Source organism: Pleuronectes platessa, chromosome 24 (genome assembly GCF_947347685.1).
Source record: "Pleuronectes platessa chromosome 24, fPlePla1.1, whole genome shotgun sequence".
In the NCBI taxonomy this organism is placed as follows: domain Eukaryota; kingdom Metazoa; phylum Chordata; class Actinopteri; order Pleuronectiformes; family Pleuronectidae; genus Pleuronectes; species Pleuronectes platessa.
The window spans coordinates 3,816,979-3,839,347 of record NC_070649.1 but is presented as its reverse complement, the minus strand read 5'-3'; the positions used below and the strand labels follow the sequence as shown (position 1 = coordinate 3,839,347).

General features: G+C 41.4%; 2 protein-coding genes across 2 annotated transcripts; both read right to left on the bottom strand.

Annotated features, from left to right (window-relative positions):
• Positions 1 to 844: 844 nt before the first annotated feature.
• Positions 845 to 16,390, bottom strand: LOC128430859 (vascular endothelial growth factor C). Its single transcript, XM_053416954.1, has 8 exons — positions 15,367 to 16,390; positions 12,126 to 12,369; positions 11,555 to 11,742; positions 10,765 to 10,895; positions 10,566 to 10,669; positions 9,515 to 9,649; positions 6,771 to 6,972; positions 845 to 2,345 (listed from the first exon to the last, which is right to left on the bottom strand). Exons 1-8 carry the CDS (start codon positions 15,466 to 15,468, stop codon positions 2,234 to 2,236), a joined length of 1,218 nt encoding a protein of 405 aa, XP_053272929.1. The 5' UTR covers positions 15,469 to 16,390; the 3' UTR covers positions 845 to 2,233.
• Positions 16,391 to 21,156: 4,766 nt separating this feature from the next.
• LOC128431338 (trace amine-associated receptor 13c-like) lies at positions 21,157 to 22,149 on the bottom strand. The gene has a single exon (XM_053417620.1). The coding sequence runs from the start codon at positions 22,147 to 22,149 to the stop codon at positions 21,157 to 21,159; it is 993 nt and encodes a 330-aa protein (XP_053273595.1).
• Between the last annotated feature and the right edge of the window lie 220 nt (positions 22,150 to 22,369).

The following is a 22,369-nucleotide window of genomic DNA, read 5'->3' as shown; positions in this document are numbered from 1 at the left end:
TCTACACAGCTCTCTGGCTTGGATGCGAGTCAATATTAGTCAGACTTAGTCACTGTAAAGCCTAATGAGGCAGACAGACACATGTTTTGGCTGTGTGATAAGACAGACGGTCACAGGGGCGAGACTGAAAGGCGATCCCTCCATTTTCCATCTGTGTCTGGGTCTGAGGAAGAAACGGGAGAAAGCAGGGAGAGTCAGGTTCCCGCTCACAGTTGTGTGCATGTGCGTCTGTTTACTGGCAGGTGGAGGTTCTTCTTCCATTGGATTGGAATTTGAAACCTGAGCCAGGTAACGTGTGTTTATCATCACGCAAAGCAGCAGTGACACGTTTTTAGTGTTGGATTGTGATGTGTTAGGATGTTACATACTACATTGATGAAGTAGTATAATAAAAAACATACCGGTTACTTGACCTGGGGGATATAGCTTAATGAAAAATAAAAACAAACCACTGTTCATCCTCTGAATTAAAAGTCTCATTACAATTCAGTGTGTTATATTAAGGGATTTACAGACGGAATAAAATATAAGAAATACATCAACCCTGAGTAAGTTAGTGAATGTTTGAACTCTTATCCACTTGTACTATTGTAACAATAGCTAAACTTATACAGCAGTTCTCTACACTGTGTATTAGCATTCAACATCATCTCATAAGTGTCACGCTTATTGTCAATTGGCAGGGAAAGTAACTGTTGCTTCAAATTAGATTTTTTTTTTTGATGGTTTGAAAATTCCACAGTTTGGTTGGTGGAGAATCAACAATGCTCTTTGTCGATTAAGTTGTTCTGGGAAAATGCAATAAAATTATTCAACGTGAACAAAACCGGGACAGAAACACGAGTCTGACAATACTTTTAATCATCACTTCAGAACTACTTTAAATATTTAATCATAGCAACAATATAATGGTTCTCTGCATCCATGAAGCAAAAACACTACAATCGTTTCTACACTGCTCTAAATCTTCATCTTAACATTTCGGGTATTTTTGAGCCAGAAGATCATTTTGAAGCTGAGGCGTTTTATATGACTTATTGACATCAATCTTTCGCAGTGCAGGAAAAGATGACAGTTAAAAATGACCATTTCTCCATCATTATTAAAACTAGCGGAGTACAAAGACATGTAATGGAAACAATATTTAGTTATGATAGTGACTTAAATACAGTATTATACAACAACGTAAGTCCATCCTTAAAATATCACTGTTTTAAATATGAAAAAAAAAGATTTTAATATTTACAAAATATTTTACATAGAATGTTTAAAGTTAAATTAGAAGAAGAACTAAAACTACCCAAGTGTTGCCATCCATTGTGAATGGATTCAGCCATGTATGAAGGGAATCTTCAAAGAGCAGCACTGCAGTAGAAGCAAGTAGAAACTGGAATGAAATAACTGTGGGGAACTGTGTTTAAATCAGCTTTTAATGAAACCGCTTTTCTCTTATTTAAAAAAATGAAGGACGCCGCACCAGCAAGGAATCTCGATGTAAAAATGCTATTTTTTATCATGTACCAGAAGAAAACTCCTCAGCTGCAGTAAGGGATTCACTCCATCCCTCTTAATACAGACACACTCATATTAAAATCTGTCGTTGGAAATGGTCTCTGGTGCTTTGAATGGAACAATAATATATATATTATCACCTCTGCTAAAAGAGTTCTGCAAAAGTAAATCCTTCAACCTCTCAAATATGTCACGACTCTGCTGCCTGCTACCAACAGCTTAATCTGGGGGGGGGAATGCAGCCTGCTCTGTTATTATCCTGTTCCACTTTCCATTTCACACGGTCGTGGTTGACATTCTTGCTCAAACACGCTGCAGCCGGGACGAATGCTGACTAAGGTTCTGGTTGGTCCATCCCGCCCACTCTCTGCAGTATAGTTTGTAGGAATTGTGACGGATTGTTTTGGACAGACCGGGTCCAAGGGAGTCATATCTCCTCATCTCCTCGTCATTTACCGGTTTCATTGCATGTTGTTGGACTTATTGTTTCATTGGAAAAACCATTATCCTGTAGCTTACTGGAAGAGTATCAGAGCCCAGCCCGCCTCATTAAAACTCCACGAGTGCTCCTTGTAGTCTGCTGTAATCCAATACAAGTTAATGTAATTCCTGTCCTCCATTCAAAGAGTTATGTCTGCTTCCTTTGTTTTCTGGCCAAAGAGTTTTCTAGCCTCGGGTCAAAGGGCAATCACTCCTGCTCCACTGTCGGGCCTGTGATTGGTTAATTCCACTCATGCCTTATGTGGTCGGGGATGCACTGGCAGACCGGGTGGCTGTAGTAAAACCCCGCCTGGCAAATGCGTCTGGGCTTTCTGCACGGCAACCTGTAACAACTGGACAAGAGGGAGGACAGTGTGAGTGAGGGCCGGGAAAGGCAACATCAAGAGGGGGATGAGAAGGAGGGGAAGTAGAAAAAAAGAAAAGAGTTGATAGAAAGGAAGAGGCGTTGGGGTTTATTCCTGAAAGGAAAGAGGAAGAGAGAGGAGCAGGGGGGAGAAATAAAAGAGACGACACAGGGGAGATCATATTCTCTTGGCGTGCATACTATTGATGATCAGATCTTCACATCCCCCTCTGAATACCAACTAATCCAAGTTTTGTTTGTGCACGCATCAAAAGATTGTGTGTGTGTTTGTGTGTGTGTGTGTGTGTGTGTGTGTGTGAGAGAGAGAGAGAGCAGGAATTAAGGCCACAATCTGGGAACTCTCTTCACAATCACAGTAGGTGTATGGTCTCCTGTGCACCGCCTCCTGTGACCAGATGTTGAGTCAAACCGAAATATAGACAAAACAATGAATAGAGTGAGGGAGAGGAATAATACAAATATCCCACACTGACCTCATATATCACTAGAGATGGGCTGGGTGGTACCAGCTACTTGTAGGTTCATATACAAGTACACAAAAGTACATCCTCAGATAATTCTTTATAAACTGCCTATATACATTTTTTCTAACCCAAATAAAGACACACAATCGCTCTTATGGCATTTAAAAATGAATAATCAACTCAAGTGCTAATCTTAAAACACATAGGGATCCTACAATTAACGTGCTTTGCTTGTTATTATAATTGTTTGCGTCTTAATTTGCTCCTATTGTTGAATCTGACGGGTTATTGTTGTTATTTTTAAGGCTACGTCCGTTTTTACTTAACGCAATCCAATGGCTATGCACAAATAATGGACGACGCGGATTGCCACGCAGTTGTAAAGTTTAAACAACCTGGATACAGCCGCCGACATGTTTTGCCCCGGTGACGTCAGTAAAGTAAACAGAGTCTGCGCAACGGACAGCACGCGCTTCCCGCCGATGCACCCGGGCAGCCAATCGCAGCGCAGCCTTCACCTGCCACTCACGAGGTCCCGCCCCATCTTCACCTGTCTTCTGGTAGATTCATTTGTCGTCACTCTGGATTTTTAATGTCGTCTATTTAAACTTTTGACCGCGGGAACCGACGCTAAACGCGTTTTACACCAACAGGGAAGAAAAAGAGGATTTAACGAAGACGTTTTGAGAAAGTTACGGGACTTAACGCCGGATAATTGCTGTGACCAGCCTGAGGTGAGATCTTATCGAAAGTGTGCGTCCAATAATAAGCTTATCCGACATTTTGGGTTTTCAGCTTTAGCTTTAATTCGGTTGACATTTGTTCTTCTCAGCAGCTCCACCCCGTCTTATAATAATAATATATCTTAGTACAATGTTTTAATTGTTGAGGGAACGTTTCTTCATCTATATTGAATTGTATTTTATCAGCTAACATGAAACATTCTAAAAGCTGCCTCTGGCTAACTTTTGCTCTGTCACTTTACTGATGCTAGTTCTGTTCGGCTAATGCTGGTGATAGCAGGTGTTAATACTTGTCTAGCTGTGGTAACAAGTGGTTTTCACTGCATACTAGCTTTGTGTGGCTAATGCTGGTAATTAGCAGCTTCTAATATTTGGCTAGCTATGGTAACAAGTAACATTTTCTTAATTAATAATGTCTTGACATCGAACTAAAATGTTTCAGTCATTGAGAACATGTGTCTTCATCTTTATTATGTAGTATTTGATCAGCTAGCATGAGACTTTATGAGCTGCCTTTTGCTAACTTTTGCTGTGTCACTTCACTGATGCTAGATCTGTTTGGCTAATGCTCGTGATTAGCATGTGCTAGTATTTGTCTAGCTGTGGTAACAAGTAACTTTTTTTATTCATTCATAATCTCTTCGCATCCAACTTAAATGTTTGTCATTGAGAGAATGTTTTTATCATTATTAAATAGTATTTGATCAGCTAGCATGAGACTTTATAAGCTGCCTCTTGCTAACATTTGCTGTGTCACTTCATTGATGCTAGTTCTGTTTGGCTAATGCTCGTGATTAGCATGTGCTAGTATTTGTCTAGCTATGTTAACGAGTAACTTTTTATTCATTAATTATCTCTTCACATCCAACTAAAATGTTTGTCATTGAGAGAATGTGTTTATCATTATTAAATCTTATTTTATCAGCTAACATGAGACATTCTAAAAGCTGCCTCTTGTTAACTTTTGCTGTGTCACTTCATTGATGCTAGTTCTGTCCGGCTAATGCTAGATATTAGCATGTTCTAATATCTTTCTAGCTGCTTTTAGAAGTAACATTTTATTCATTAATAATCTCTTCACATCCAACTAAAATGTTTGTCATTGAGAGAATGTGTTTATCATTATTAAATTTTATTTTATCAGCTAACATGAGACATTTTATAAGCTGCCTCTTGCTAACTTTTGCTGTGTCACTTCACTGATGCTATTTCTGTTCGGCTAATGCTGGTGCTAATATCTGTCTAGTTGTAGTTATGACTCCTTATTATTAAGAACTAGCTTTGTTAATGTGACTTGTTTTATTCATAAACGGCACATCTACTTTTATAATCAGGGAATTTCGAATGCAACTATTTACTACTTAGACTTTTTTATTAATTATCACTTCACTTATATTAAGTCCTTTGCTTTTTTGGTACAACGGTCAAACACCTCTGTAATCCTATGCACAATATGTTTAATTCTGAATTTTGGGTGTGTTTTTCTCCATTTAAGTGTTATCTCTTACTCATACATTTTTTAAATGTATTATCACTTCACTTAAGTTTAGTCTTCTTTGCTTTTAAAATATTTGCACAACCTCTATAGACATACTTTTACCTGTAATCCTATGCACAATATGTTTAGTTCTGGATCAAGTCTTTTACTAATACTTTTGCTTTTGATCTAAACTTATTTTTTGATCAGTGAATTTTTAATACAACTGAAATCAATTACTATAAATATATATTTTTAAAATGAATTATGCTTTCTTGAAAGAGCTCCATAGAAACTGGGCACTAATATTACAACCATGGAAATGTACTCATTCATTCTCAGCTCAACAGGCCTGATATGAATTAACTTGGTCAAAAATAGAGTAAGCTTTAGAAAGTTCCATCAATGGTCAATTGTGTATTTCTGTGAACTTTCCTATAAGTTTAAAAGCCACCACTATAAATCACTCCTTTTTAAAGTCTCATGTCTGCTCATGTTTTTCTTTCTGCCTGTCACTCCATCTGTCTCTTAGCCTGGCCGCCTGTCTGATGGCTGCTCTGTGCACTGTCATCAAGTTCACTCAGTCTCTGTCTCTCTGCAGGCCTCTGGGTTCAGAGGAAGGTTGATCTCTAGCATGCTTGCTGTGGGAACCGCAACATGCATGCTGAAATGAACACGCAGCTGAGACCATGGTCAAATGTTTAGGGCGCCCTTTGTCCATAAAAGGTTGTGTGGAAACTTGTGGGGAAAGAGTTTTTCTTTCTTTAGTTTGGAATGCTTGACATGTCCATTGAGATTTTGCTCGTTTTCTCCCCCTCTGACATTCTCTGGAAGCTCAGTTTTTGAACTCGCTCCCATGGTGAATACGCAAGGACCGACCAGCCAAACTAGTCCCAAAAGCACAGAACACAGGGACAGTTTTCCCACTGGTTGACAAAAAATTGTCCTTTTAAACTGAAGAGTTTTCACATGTGCAGTTTTCACATGTGCATCACAAATCTCTGGTCCACTGGAGAGGTGGATCTGTTCAGATAATACCTTACCTGTACTGTAGTTTAAACAAACTAACTTATTCAACTGTATTTTTACCAATTTAATTCAAATGAAATCTTATCCTTTAGTTACTACTCTGCCAATCAGACCCTTTATTGTTATTTTTTTGGGTATTAAGAATAATTTATGGTTTTTCCATTCTGTTGGCCTCGTATTAAATATTTAAATTTCATCAGTATCTAAATTTACATTTTAAGATGGAAAAATAATTGGACAAATTTATTACAATGTCAATATTCATTATATTTCTAAACAATTTATCATTGGTTTATATGAACAATTAATTTGGTTGCTCCACCTGACATTTATCAGTTGTGTCACCTGAAAAATAAGCTGAATGATTGCCTTTTGAAATGATGCACGACGATGCAGAATGGTTTTTATGATTAATCCGTCATTGAATCAAATGCAGAAGAAAGATAATCATGTTTATGACGTGTGTGTGTGTGTGTTAATCCACTTTTTTACTTGGTGTGGAGGGGGTTATGGTCCTTAAAGTTTGGCAGAGACCCAGAGTGTGGATCATTTTCGTTACTTGTCCCTCTCCACAGGAGTTTAGAAGTCAGAGCTGGGAAATTGGGTGTCTTTGCTCAAAGATGTTAAACCAGTTGCACATTTGCTGAAAATAATCCTTGAAACCTTCTCTGTTGGCCTACCTGCAGGTGTTGGGGTTGAACTTCTTGCCCTGCCGCAGACATGAATGTGGACTCTCTCTGCACTGACACAGGCAGGTGTCGGGGTTGAGGGGCTGATTCCCAGGACAATCTGCTGCACATACGCAGCCACACAGGTCTTCCTCCCACCGCTGGCCAGCAGGGCACCACTTCCCGTCACCTTGACCTTCACACTGGCATTCACCTGAGAGATTAACATGAAGACAAAACAAACATGAAGGTAATTCAATGCATTTTGTGCACCTCTGTCAGTATTGTTGAGCAAAATCTCCCGATTGTGGTACCAATATAGGATTCTCATCTTATCCTGCAATTTGTGAAGGTCGTGTTTGTACTTGTTTCATATTTGCATAAACTTCTAAACACCTTCACTTTTTGATCTTACTCCATTGCTTTCAAACGAGGGCTTCAAGATGTGGTAAAAGTGTTGCATTCTCTGTGGTATAAAGCGTATTCATGTTGCAAGTCTATTTTCCACCCTGTCTAACTTCTGAGTTTATCAGCCTTAAGTGTTTGGTCCAGTTTTAACCTGCTTTAGTCTCTGAATGTTGCCATGGGGGGAAATAAACTCATGACAAGTGAAAACAAGTTCTTGGATGTCAAGTTTTTACTGCATAAATAAACTAGAGAGAAAATCATCCACCCGAGGAAATACTAAATCTCTCACAGATGATGTGCTTAGAAAGGCTGAAGAATGACAAATGTGAATTTGTACAGAATCTGCTCATAACTGAAGACTTGTGTATAGAGCTGAGAACTGTGGCATCTGTGGTTGGTACTGAGAAAAATTGTAATGAGAGAGAAACAAAGCAATTCTAGACTCTACTCACATTTTGTATTGAATCTGAGCTTGTTGTGATTTTGTAAATGCACAGGCAGATATTGGCATTGCAATTGGATTGCACTGCATGTAATGTAAACTGTTCTTTGTGAAATCTTCTGTCTTTGACAGCAGCACCTGAAATAGGTGCGCCACTCCTGACCTGCAGCCAGACAACAGCTATTCAAACCAGCACATCACCCTCCACCCCTTGAAGTGTTTGCCTTAGATTTCAATGCTGCCTTGCGACTTGAGCCCAGTTGTCCTCTCTCCAGTGTCCTCATTATAGCCCACCCAGATAAGTAGGCCATCCTGGCCATGTCCTGTCAACTCCTCGTTTCTAGTAGGTGTCAGGATCTGCCCATCTGAGGGACTCTGAATGTAGTTACTTTGTTAAAAAGTTCTCTGCCTGTGACACCAGCCTCCAGCTCAGTCTCCTGAGAAGTCTTAACTTTCGCCCCCTACTAATCCATCTTTGTGGATCCCTAGGGAATGCACCAAGCTCCCTAGAGGACTCGTCCATGCTGTTGCCCTAGATTTCCTCCAGACATGCTTTGCCTGCAACGTTGGGCTCCTGCTCTCGGCCAAACTTTGCTGACACAGCTGGTAATCAAAGTCAACATGCAGCTGTATTTTCGGGTGCCAGACCACCCTCGAAGAGAGTTCTCTAACCTATCGCCCTGCATTTCATATAAACATTGTCTTCCTGTGATGCCACCCTCCAGCTTTGTCTCCTGAGAAGTCTCACTGGCATCCCCAACATCCTCTCTTGTCTCCCTTCACCAGTGACAGCTGTTCCCACCCGGCCTGACCACCAGCTATTGTTTTGATAACGCGTGAAATCCAGTGTGTCTGTTTTTCTGACCACGCCAACCCGGCTGTTTAATACTTTGATGCCTCAATTTTTCAGACCATCAAAGATAACTTGCTGATGTCATCACCCACAATTTATACCTTCAGAGGGTCTCTTCATGTGACTAAAGTCTGCTGATCCATTGATGTCCTCCTGCTTGACCTCATTAAGTTATGGTCCCAGTGGCACAGCTCACCCAGAGGGTTCTGCCTGAAATGCTTTTGCTGTTTTTCAACTTGGTCGACTGTTTCCTCTGACAATCCCACAAGAGAGCCTCTGCCAGTCACCCTATGTCTGTCTCCTGAGAAGCCTCACTAGGGTCAGCTGTTCCAAACTCTGCCTCGATTCCGCTGATACACAGCCTGCAATCCAGTGTTTCTGCCTGTATTGAAGCCTGGACTGACCTGCTGTTGAGTACTCTGATTCCTGCCCTTTGACAGACCACCAGGATCCAGAGACAACTCACCCATGTCATCGCCCGCCATTTCATCCTCCAGAGGTACCCTGACTGACCTCAGCATCCTACTGTCTCTGAAAGGACTGAGCTTCTGTTTAGCTCCTACTTTGATCTGTAGTTACATCTTCTGTTGCCAGCCTGCTCTCCAGACCATCTCAGCAGCCTCCAGAGAGAACTAGCAAGTCTACATTTCTTCCTCACGATATTGCCAGCTGCCGTCTCCTGTGGGATTGAGCCTCTGTTTCCTGCTTGGTCTCCTGATGTGGTCCCACCTACCCCCCCGTTCTGCCTTCACCATCCTGCAGTTATATGCACTTGTGACAGATCTTTCCAGACCTTCAGGCTCCAGAAAACTCGCCCCTGCCATCACCTTCCAGTTCATCCTCCAGAGAGTCTTCATCCACTGCTGAGACCCATCCTTCAATCCAGTCATCTGCTTCCACTGCTACATGTATTGCTCTGTACCTGGTCTTTGTTGTTTTAATAAACCTACTATCCCCAACTTGTCTTGTGTCAGCATTTTATGTCCTGAAAACTGAACCCTCTTAATTTCTGCTTTAAACAATGTATTAACCTAAAAATGTAGCTTTTCTTACAGGTGTCGTGGTTCAGTTTCCAGCCTGGGTCGCAGCTGTCCTCGGTCAGTCCGTTTCGACAGATGCAATCACAGGTGGATTCCTGCAGAACCCTGTTGGGCCCACAGAGAGCCAGAAGACCGGTGTCCACAATATCTGAGTCGCATGGAAAGAAGTTATTCGATTAATTTCTACCTTTCAGATTTTAGGGTCAGTTTTATAGGTATAACAAAAGTATGGCACTTCTTTGTAGCCCTAACGAAGATACTTAAAAACAAAATGTATATTATATTAATGTTGCTTGTTGAAATGCATGTTTTAAGCACAATTCCTTTTCGTATTACAGACTGTGCCATTCAGTCTGTTCTTTTAAACAATGTGATGTGACTAATTCAGGTTATTAGGAAATGAAATTTAGATGGTAGCCTTTGTGCTTCACTACATGACTGTACAAGTCACTGTTTTTACAAAGAAACTGGTTTCTCATTTTACAGTTGAATAAACATTCCCTCAAGGGAAACGTGTTATCATTTCATTTGCCGCCCAGGCATGGTCATATTGTGGTTATGGCGGTGAAGTGTTTTGAAAGATAGCTCAACTGAAATCTTGGTCACAACATAAAAACATGTCCTTTAGTAAATGGGGTTTTCAGGGGTTGCTATATTTAAGATGACACTGCTTTCAGGTTCAGATTTGTATATACGTGTGTGTGTGTGTGTGTGTCTGGCAGAGGTTCTCACTATTTTGGATTTGAGGTTGTGCAACTTAACTCAAAGCGAAACTGGTGGTGATTAATTTTCTTGTCTTATGCCAGATGTCCAATCCTGAACCTGCTGCATTGACGTCAAGCCATCCAAACGCTGGCAATTTTTTTTTTTGCAATGTCTCTTGTGCCCAAACTTTTAGGATTGCAAAATTGCAGTTGGTGTTATTTGTCATGATTAATTGATTGTGTATTTTGAATCCGCTCTCTTTGTACTCTGAGAAGCACCTTTGGTTGCTACCGGTATGAAATGTGCTGTACAAATACATTCGCAATACCTTAATCATGACCGAAACTCAAAATATTTACCCGTCTCTCTCTCAGAGAAGTTTATGACATGTGAAGAGACGCACACACAATTCACTGGATCCCACAATGACCCTGAGGCACAGGGAACGTCAGGAGGGGAACACCTACAAACAGAAACACACTATGAATGCATGAATACTACAACACTGACTCACAAATGTTTTTAAATGCACACGCGTCACTCGTCGCTCTCACTCACTGGTGATGTGTTGCGGCTCGTCTTATGATCGAGTGGAGCGGTCGCTTGGGTAGGCTTTCGCACGAAGTGTGGTTGACAAAGGTTACCATGACAGCGGAGTATTCCATCCTGGGAGGGGTCAGTTCCATCAACTGCCAGGGAGCGAGATGAAGATTAGAGTTGTGTATAAATTATACGCTGTAAGAAAATGAAATAATCGTTCCATTATTTCCTGAGTTTTTTTCTATGTGCCAAGGAGGTTGTTTGCAATCCTGCCCGATTTCTTATTTGACTGGTTTGTTTGTCGGCAAGATGACAAACTACAGGACGGATTCAAACTAAACTTATGGGTCAGATGCAGAAATCAGTTTGTTTTTACCTTTTCGCTGATTCCTCTGAATTGTTCATGTCTTTTTAGTGGATTGCTGAGTGTGAAATTGAACACAGCTTGATTGAATTTAAGGGGGCCTTTGGCCGAGGTTTGTGCTCTACTGAGCTTCACTGTAGTTTTCTATGATGTAATTACAATACATCTCGAGTCTTTTAGCTATTGACGTAACTGTTGCAAGATTGTGCAACTAATCTTGACATGAGTTGCATTGGGTTGATGTCAATTGTTGGGCTGTCCCATTGCAGCTGGGTGGGATGTGATACAGGCAAGCTTGTTACATAACTGACTGACTTGGTTTCTTTCCTCTTGCTTGAGGCAATTTGAGGTGTAAGAGCAGAAAATACCAAAACACTCATGTAATGGAATAAAGTGTGACATAAACCATAAACCCCAAAAAACGGGAGATAATCCAGCACTTACGGTCTTGTTTACAAGTGAGTGACTTGTATTGGCGCAGTAATGGCCCTCGCGGCAGCATCCACCGCACCGATGCAGGGCCACACATTGAGGGAGGTAGATCTGACTGGTGGATTCTGGGTATTCTTTTGAGACCTCAACACACACTTCTCTGGGTTGGCACGAAGTCCGTCTCATCTCCTCTAGGATGACTGAAAACATGTATAATTGTGAAACTGAATTAGAGTTGTTCACACTTTGTGCACAAGACAGCTTTGGGTCGGTGAAGGCTTCGAGCCAGCGGCAGGAAATGATTGTCGTGAGTAGTTAAAATGTTTCCACTCTATTAAAAGACATAATTTCTCTGACTATCACGAGTGCTCTGAATTAGAAACATTTTCGCACTTTGCTCAAGCTTTTAACAAACTGTAGAGAGGAGAATGAAAAGGGAAGAAATGTGAAGGTTTAAAAAGATTATAACTTTGCAATTTGCCTGATTCTCATGAGTGTTGCTCCATAAAGTTGGATTCAAATGTGCTCGCTCAGATACACTGGTCTGCTTTTCATTTCAAATTTAACAGTTCTCAATGTTTACCTTCAAAAGTCCCATCAACTTTGTAAAGAGCCTCCTCCCTTGGCTGACCCCAGAGATCTTCATCGTTGGAGTAAGCCATAGGGCTCGTTGTGATGGCTGAAAAAGAGGAGGGAGAGGAGGCGTGCCAAGACTTCTTCCTCAGGCAGTGCTGAAGTAAACTGTATTCCGGGTACAGAAGCTGTAATAGCTGATCCATATTTGTTACTGTGTCTAAGTTGGGCTGGTCATCTGACAACTCAGGAGCCTGGAACACAGGAAACATGTTGATTTAAACACCAAATCCCCCCAATTGTAGTTATTTGCATGTTGCTACCAAGCTTTTTAGTTCAGGAGGAGCAGAAGAGATCTTTAAAGTCAAGTGATGCTAAAAGAGAAACAGATTTGGGCTATAAGCTCAAATTCAAAGGAAACACAATGTAAAATGTATAGCCCTGCTTTTTGGAGAGAAACTATTAGATACTACAGAATTTACAGCATTGGCTTCGCTGCTTTGAGCTGGATAAACAGTAAATACCTCAGCTACCAATGTGTTGTAACATGTTGTTGGCTATCGTTAGTTATTATGGTTGTGTGTCACCTTTGCTTCACAGTCATTGTTGCGTTACACGAGGAGCCCGCGAAGTCTGTTTCCTCAACGCCTCTCGGTCGATGCTTTTGTGGTTTATTTATAGCATTCAAACTCTGCGCTTAAAAAAACGTAACCTCAGGCAAAGTGATACAATTTGAAAGAACCTGCCCTGCTTCTGAAGTCCCTTTTGAGATGCTGTAATCGGACCCAGTTTACCCACGGGCTTACAGTTTTTGCAGCAACATTTCCTACATCTTTCGTTTGAATGAGAATCTCACGCCACCCATCTCGAATTCGTGCTCAATTAAAAGTTAAACCTTGATCTCATCCCTTAGAGCTTCTGAGAAGCACTGGTTCTGCTGAAATGGACCAAACAGATTATCTGTATTGCTCTGCATCACGACCGTAATGATTTTCCTGCCATCATGATAGATGACTGTTCTCCTCCATAGAGATACAGTGGCTGAATGGCAAAACGTTAATTGTGTGACAGACGAGCTAATAGCCGCCGCTGTATCGTCCGCGAGGGACTAAATGTCAGCCGGGAGTTTGACTGTCACATATTAATTCCGCCTCCAGGGAGTGCGGGTGGTTGTTTAACTTCCCAGACTGAGAAGGAGGAAACTGGCACAGCTTGTATTACCTAAACAGAAACCAGATCTCCCTGCGTCCTTATCAGTTTGACCATTTATCTCTTTCTTCTGCCTCCCCTCCGTTTCGTTCCATCCATCTCCTCCGTCTCGATGTGCGTGTTCTGTCCTCCCGTTTCCATCAGTCAGACAGTTCTTAACTTGTGTTCTATCTAATTCTCAGCTGTGACATTAAACGTGAAATTCCTCTTTCAGGGTGACTTTTAAAAATAATGTAAAGAAGAATTGTGTATAAATGAGATCAAATCGAAGATGAGACTTATTGTAAGGCTGCTTGCTTTGTCTGTACCAGTTAATCCTGCTACAGGAAAGGTCAGAGGTTACTTCAGGCAAACTTGAAATTGAATGACAAATCTTACAACTGGACCGAAATGCTCAAACAACTGACAGACCCACATTGCCATCCTTGGAGCCATTTGCTCACGTGGTTATAAAATACTGGCACATTAATTGATTTGGATTTGTGGTGACATAAAGTGGGTTACAAACAACCAAATGCATTCGAAAACATACTGTTAATCTGTCTCAGCGAAACCGAGAACACGTAGCTGAGGTCTGTGTGGTCTCTTGGCAGGAAATGAAAATTGAATCAGTCATGATTCAAGGCGCCGTCTGTTTGAATCACAATATGGAGTTTTAGTATGTACTTCTTAGATAAGTATTCTCTCTTAATGAATCATATACCTTGATAATTGGTAATGAGCTTTTCAATGAATCCATATTAAGCTGCTCTATTGGATGGTCTGTGATATTGATGATTCTCTCTTCATGTCTCCCTCTTTTCTCTTGCAGTTCTGCTCTCCTTCGTGTTCGGTGATCACATGACATGAGGTCATAGATCTGGGACTATGAGGTCATGATGGATCAGTTATTCATCTAATGCACTGGGGTGTGTCTACCATTCGGTATTGCTGGCACACAGACACGCACATGGACACACCCATGCATTTGTTACTAAAGTATGTTTTCCTGTGTAAAAAACCTCATGTCTGGTCAATTGTCAAATTCACGCACGCTATTTCCTTTAAATTTCTCCCTTTCCCTTCAAGATATGATTTGTAATGAATTGAATTCCGAGGGGCTTGTAACTTGAGATGGTTTCTGCTGTATTTTGAAATGGTGGTTAACAAAATCCTGGCAGTGCAGTAATGCTGCTATGTAAACAAAACATGACAGCGAGTCCCACGTCTCACTTGTGTTTAAGACAGTTGTGGTTGGACAAACACCATGAAAGCAGCATTTGTCAGAAGCCAACAGAGCGTTAAATCTCCGTTTCCTGGCTGATTTGTAAATGTTAGATTATCAAAAGTGAGTTTTGGGTCTAGTCCTGATTAAATGACGTCACACAGTCGGTCAGATGTTCTGAATTATGTAAAGAAATTGATTAAATGACATTTTCCAAGCAGGGCCTTGAATGAAACTTGATTGTGGCTCCTAATGGCTTAGTGGTGACTGACTACTGCTGTTGAATCAATAATTTACTTTATTGAAATGTTTACATTACATAAAGATGGCTGTCCTCATCTACTTCTTTTCTCCTTTCTGCTGCCGCATTTAAGCGTTGAACCTGCTCATAGTACAATAATTGTTGAAGATGATATCAACTCCTTTGACCCCAAGCAACATTGTGCTGCAACATTTGTAGTTCTGTCTTTAGACTTTTGAAACGGTTTATAATATTTTTTACCTGGTTGAAATGTTGACTTTCTGGTTTGAGCTGTTTCAGATTATTTCAAATTACCCCCAAATACTCTATAAAGATTCCCACAAGAAAAGATTTTCTAAAACATGATGTATGCACTTGACAAGAAAGGAGCGATTTGATGTAGTTCTAATTTTATATAATATTTTTCATAGATATTGGATGGTTGGATTGATATATTGTGACATCATATTTAACCAAATCCAGAGTTAACTTGACAAGTTGTAGAAATGTATGAAACTCTTCGCATGCCAATGATAAATGTTCCATAGTTCAGACTAAGCAAACATTTACAGATGATAGAGAAATGAAATGTCTCACCACGGTGCCCATGTCTCCAGTTTGGTAATAGTCCATGTAGTATTGTCCTGAGCACAAATTGCTAATGTTAAGCACCCATAGGAGCAAAGCTGGTATCCACATAGTGAGCAGATGGAGAAGTGAGGAGAGGAGATACCAGGACAGGAGGAGGAGGAAGTTGGTTGAATTGAAGGAGGAGAGGAAAGCGGTTGAGTCTGAGGTGAAGAGGAGGAGGAGCAGCAGCAGGGTATCACAGACTCGGCAGGTATCACTTTGGTCCTCTCTTCATTCTACCCCGGGACCAAGTTGCTCTTCTTGCGCAAGTTCCTTGAATTGTGTTCTGAATAAATCATGATGAGGAAATCGTCTTGATTCGGATTCAAACACCGCTCTTCCTCCTCAGAAGAAGACTTTGCTCTTCTGCTGCATGTCCATTCTTGCTGTGAACTTGATGATCTGAAAATCCTCGTCCTCTTTATGTCATGAACTTAATTATTCCTCAATCGCTGCCTTTTCTTTGCAGGTTCTCATTTATCTCCCCGTTCCTCTCCAGCCGTGGTTGTCCTCTCCGGTCTCTTTTCTCCTCGCCCTTCACACTGGTGCACCTCCTTTCTTTATCTATATTTTCCTTTCTCACAACAGCTGTGCTCTTCCCTCCCTCTCTCGCTCTCTCTCGCTCGTTCCCACCCTCTCTCACAAATGATTGCTGGCTCTTTCTGTCTGCTGTTTTTCCCTCAAACCTTCAGGGCAAAGCACTCTCTCCCCTCTACCTTTTTTGCGGCTTTCTAAATCTGTCACAACTTCTCTGTCGGGCTCTCTGATCAAAGAGAGAGTGGAAAAAAGAGGAAGAAAATCCGGTTTTGCAATGAAGGTTTTTGAAAAAAGGATTTGCACCAGGTTTAAAAAAAGCTTTCGGTATTAAGTTCTTGTCCAAACAGGGAGAATGTGCATCCTGCTCAAAGATGTCCTACTGGAGTGAATGAGAAAAAAAGACAAGAATGGAAGGATTGTCTCTGGTGGGTGGAGTGAAGGATGTGACAGATGAGTCTTGTGTTGTAGCTGATTATACAGGGGCGCTCCCCTCCCAGAATTGCAGGCTATAGTGTCTGCAGAAGCAGACTGTCATCATACGATCCACCCATGTTCCTCATCCTAATTACTCTTCCTTTTCTCACACATTCCTTATCCTCACGATCTTTGTAATTCCATGGAATGGGAGCAGCTGCCATTGACGCGTTTGAAATGCGCGTTCAGTAGCAGCCAGTGGGGATGCATGTGTGAGTTGCCTGACTTTGTCCCCGAGTGCCTTTTAATGAGCTGATAATACCTTTCCCGTCTTTCTCTGGGGTTTCTGGTTTATGTCAGCTGCCACAGATCCTGTTGGATTTTGCTTCACCTCAGAAAGCTCTGATTTCAATGTTAAGGCGTCGGTGTGGGTGAGTTTGTGTGTGTGTGTGTGTACGTGTGTGGGTGTGAGTGTGTGATTGAACTAGAGCCAGAAAACTGGTCTCACACCTGCAGCTCCACACATTTTCTACCTTTCCCTCCCCCTCTCCCCTCTCGGTCTCTCTCGCTGTCATTTGTTGATTCAAGGTCCCAAAAAAACCCCCAACTTTACATACCTCCTTAACTATAGTGCCCCAAGGCTTTGTGTCTCACAGGGGGAGGGTAAGGAGAGGTGAAGGGCTTTGTCTTAGTTATGATATACTTCTTTCCCCCCCTCTCCTAGGGCAAAGCTGTTACAGACAACTGTAAAGTAAATTACGGAGAAGACGGACAGAGAGGCGAGAAAGGAGACGGGAGGCCACAAAAAGGAGGGAGAAGGAGGTGTGTCTGGCTCGAATGAGAAAACATCCGATTTTTGGACCAGTCACTGCCAGTCTTTTTGAGGGATTAAAGACGCACTAACACGCACGCACCCGGTGGCAAGTGTCTGCTTGCACCGTGCTTTATGTGTTGAAATCCATGCAACCAAATTCCACATTCCAGTCATTGCTTTCTCCATTTCATCATGTGAGTCCGGAGCATAGAGTTGGCGATGATAGAGAGGCTTATCAGTCATGTAATGCCAGGCTTCACACTGTGCAGTAGAAATCCAACCAAAAGGCTTCCCGGTACGACTCTTTTCACAAGAGTAAAAAGCAAAGCGAATCCCCTGCTGCTTGAGAACAAACTCTGAATATGTATGAGGTGCATTTACTTTCAGGAAAGGATTAACTTCCCTTGTTTGAGGTAAAAGGAACAATTTGAACCTCTGATAAAATATTTATTGACCACAATCTTTGCCAAGAACAAACAGAAATACTTATAAAACCTTTGTATAAATGAGGTCTGGTCAAAGAAGTTGTTATAAGTTGAAGAAATGCAATTGTACTTGCTATGTGTCATCATTTTGGGCAGTTTTCATTTAGCCTCCAGCGTGGTTTTCTTTTACAACAGCCTAATAACCAAATAAAACCTCAAATACAGTATGAAACCGTGACAAGTGTTGGTTTTTATAACAGATTTTATTGGACCATAACTACTTAATGATTTATTTTTCTAAAAAAATTATGAAATGCATTTTTCCCTAGTTCTGCCACTGACACAGCCGATACAGCTCAAATCAGACTTCAAGATCTCTAACTGAAAGTGGGAGGTCTAATCCAGATAAAAAGTTTGAGCTGAGTCATTAATGTTCATCAGAATGTCAACAGTTAGTCACCGGCTGAAACCGAGAAACCTTTCAAATGTACAAGAAGCTTTTATTTCCTGGAGGCAATTTGTCCCCAGAGACACGACACCAACATTTTCAGAGGCTATTTACTTTGACCTTGAATTTTTTTTGTTGCCAAAAGCCAATTATATGGAAAACGCAAATAGAAATCAAAGCATTTAAATCGTTGATAAATGATGCGACACAGAAAATAGTCCTGTTAAAGCTCACGTGAATCCGAGCCAGTAAACACCAATTCATAGGTGTTGAGGCTGTTGAGTAGCTGCCGATTTATTTGTTTGGTTTATGCACCTTTCCCAATGCCACAATATTCTGTAAGAATACATGTCGTTATCATGGTGCTATTAAAACACCTGACCCTCACAAGTAAGAGTTTATGGCTCCGTTCCTCTAAACCCAGCCGTCCTTGCTCGGTGTCGTGTCTTTGTCAAGCGCAGTGGACATCATGTGCCCTGCAGGAGATAAAGCGTCCTTTGCGCCAGACAGTTGCTAAAACTCACACAGCGGAGCCGCTGTCCTCCATAACTGTGAAAAAGTGCGTTTGTCCTTTCTTCTTAAATCTGGAGTATATGAGTTTTGAGCTTATGCATCTTCAGAGTCAGTCTCGTAGCAAGAAGCAGAGCGTGAACCCGTGTGACCTTTCGGCCTTCGTCAGCAGTGTTTGAGGACGTGGGCGGAGTGGAGTCTTCTGCGATGCTGGAGAAAGCAGTGATGTGCTCTTTGGTTACACTCGGAAACTAGAACATCTCCGTTCCGTCAGTAACGCAAAGCAAATTTCGTTTGCTGTGGATACTGAGAACATTTCCTGATGGCACAAGAGCTTCAGATCATGTTTGATCCTTTAATGATAAATGAGCCATAAAACCGACTTGTTGAGGCAGTGTTTCTGACAACAGATGATCGGCCTTGGATTTGGCTTCTGCTTTGACTAACACTTCTTGGGCCTCACCTCGAAATAATATGTAAATTAACAGGAGATTTGTTTTGGCTTTGCTTTATATAGGAAACCTCTTTTGAAACCTTCCTCTCAAATCTCTCCTCAGTATTCTTGAGAGTTGTAGCAGTCACCGTGTTTGATTTGTTTAAATCCGAGTCAGGAGATTCTCGTGTAATGTTGTTACAAAATCTGCAGGCATGTAATTAACTGCTTTGTGGATTTAGGGTAATGAGGGGCCTAAGTCCTCAGATACCAATACCTTCAATTACATACTTTGGAAAAGTTGTCTCAGATCTTTCGACCTTGCTCTACATGCTCACCTGCTTTTGATGCATGAGAAACTTCCACTTGTAGTTGTTTGTTTAGCTCAAAGTGAAATACATCAAATAGATTGTGTTTGTCATGATTTATGCATTTTTTAATCAAATCTTCATCTAAATTGCTTTTTAAATATTTAGGGATGTTGCGTTAAGTACCCAGAAATATCAGGAGAAGATGAAACTTCATTTCTTTGATTTCATAATGCAGGCAGTGGACTCCTCACTCGACTGAAGCCTGGTTGATGGGAGAGGACGACATTGGACTCGAGACTTCCCTTAAAGTTCAGAGAGAGTCACAAGTCCGGTTTGAGGTAGTTCTCACCCTCTCGTAGTTAAATACAGGCCATGTACTACAAGTGTTTCCGCCTTGAACACTGAAATCCAATGCCTTACCAGATTTCTCTGATCACAAGTTTCCTACAGTTAAGGTCCCTTTGGTGTTTTTAGTCTTGCAGTTTAAACCAATACCTTTGTGTAAAATATAGTTGTTATTTTGGGAAGCGGGATGGATCATTAGGAGTCAGTCTTTAGTGCCAGTCATAACTGAGGGAAAGTTAAAGATGTGTTGCTCGCATCTTGGATTTCATAGCAAACCAACATGAAGGTTAGATGATGTGCTAGTATTTCACTTCTCTTACCAGTGAACCTCTGAAACGATCAAGAATTGTGAAATGGAGAACTGTAGTTAAACGAATACATAAATTAATGAGGGTTTTTTTCTTTACCTTATAATTTCCTTATCCCTTTATCTATATAGGAAATGAAATGCCTGTGCCGGAAAGATACTACTTTCCTATTATCAGGTAGAATTTTGAGGTAGTTGCTCTTGCCTTTACTCGTGCTTATCTGCATTTGAGTGTACTAACTTAAAAAGAAAGTCCTTTTTCATAATATTACTTCATACCTTTTTAATACAAAATACAATCTCCACGTTTACCAGCTGCAAGAAAGTGAAATACCAAATGTTTATATTTAACTTGAGATGAGGAAGTTATCAGCCTTAGTGCCTGATACAGACTCATTACCTTTAAAACGGTGCCACCATTTCAACACAATGTCTGCAACACATTTTAATAAATAGTATTCATGTAACTGAACAGATTTGTATTCATCAGATTGAACTTTATGGTTGTACTCTAAGTTTTGCTTATTCAACAGGGTTGGCCATCAAATGTTGTTATGCAACACTGCCACCTTGTGCGCATTATATAGCATTGCCAATTAAATCTTTTTTTTCCAGTGGCAATTTAGACAAATAATCTCTTTGAACATTGCCCTTCTACCATATATCATGAAAACCTTTCAAGGCCTAAACAACAACACACATTTATTTATTCAAAAACGTATTTAAAGAAAGAAATTATTAGACTTTTATTGGATGCATGTTGCAGCAAAGAAGCAAACTGACTAATCTCTTTAATCACTATACAGAATCTGGTAGATATATAAAGTATTATTTACTTATCAGCATAATGCACTTATACACCACTAACAATATTGAAATATGAATCATCACATGAACATCACGTCATATGTGTTAATATCCAGGGTTTCTGGGCGATAATGTAAAGACAAAAGCAGCATATTTTTACATTGCAAAGTAAAGAGATTCATTGCAGTAATATAAGATTTCAAGTTGCACATAAAAAAAGTGTCTAAACCAAAACATTTCCTGTCCCCCTCCTTCTACACAGTGACAACACAAGAAAGCCGGCTGCAGCTCAAACTGCTGCAGAGTCTCTCCTGCTCATTCTATTCTGAATGCACAGTAAGTCTGGCTGTAAATGCAGCACACATCCATATATATCACCGCGTTCACGAGTCAAGCAAAGTGTCAGTTATGTCGATAGGATGTTGACTTCCTTTGAGCGAGGCTGCAGTATCTTAAGCGTTATGATAAGTTTGATAGATTTTCTAAACCAGGGGTAGAACAGTGCGTAAATCAGAGGGTTCATGCAGGAGTTCATTAACATGACCCAAGACAGAACGGCAAAGTATGACAAGCTATTGGAGGTGTCCTGACCCGCGAGAGAGGGATAGTAATACGGGCAGAAGCACATTAGAAACACAGCAATCACAATCCCAAGAGTCCTGGCTGCTTTCCTCTCTGATGTTCTAGCAGCTAAACCTGATCTCGCATTAGTAGCAGCAGCGTGTGACTGAATTAAACGCACTTGAGAAATAGCAACCACAAACACCCGTATGTACAGAACCACCATGAGGGTACAGGGCCCGACAAATGTGACCAATAGGTCAACAATTCCTGAGATGAAGCTAATGACCACCACACACTCTCCGTGGCAGGAGTTGTATCTGTCCGGCCACGCTAAGTGCTCCATCAGAATCAGCCCATTATAGAGAAGAGAGCAGGCCCAGCACAGACAGATTAACACTTTAACCCTGTTCAGTGTGATCTTGGAGGAATAGAGCAGTGGGTCACAGATGGCCAGGTAGCGGTCTATAGAGATGAGCACCATGTTGCCCAAAGAGGCAGAGAGCAGACAGTAGGACAGATAAGGAGTCAGAGCGCACATCAGCCTCCCCAGCAGCCAACATGTCTCAATGTGACGCAGGCCCTCGATGGGCATCGCCAGCAGCCCCACCAACAGGTCGGACACGGCCAGAGACAGGAGCAGGGAGTTGGTCGGGGTGTGGAGCTGCCTGAAGTGAGAGATGGAGATGATGACCAGCAGGTTGAGTGTCACAGTGAGCAGAGAGACGGAGGCCAGCAGCGTGAAGAGGAGAGCGGTCTCTGAGCGGGGCCGCAGCAGCCGCCTGCAGGAGGAGTTCAGGCTGGGGAAGCAGAGCGGGGGGGCCCCAGAGTCTTCCATGAGGGAGGAGGGGAAGAGCTGCAACTTCCAATTATGCAGTTTATTTATCCTCCCCAAACCCAGCCCCCCTTCCAAATGACTGATGCAACCTCAGACCCTCATCATCCTCTTCATCATTTCTGCCATATTGATTCATCATTCATTTGTACTCTGTATGTGGCAACAAATAATGAATCCTGTTTAGTTTATCCACTCGAATTGATAAATGTTCATTGAAAAC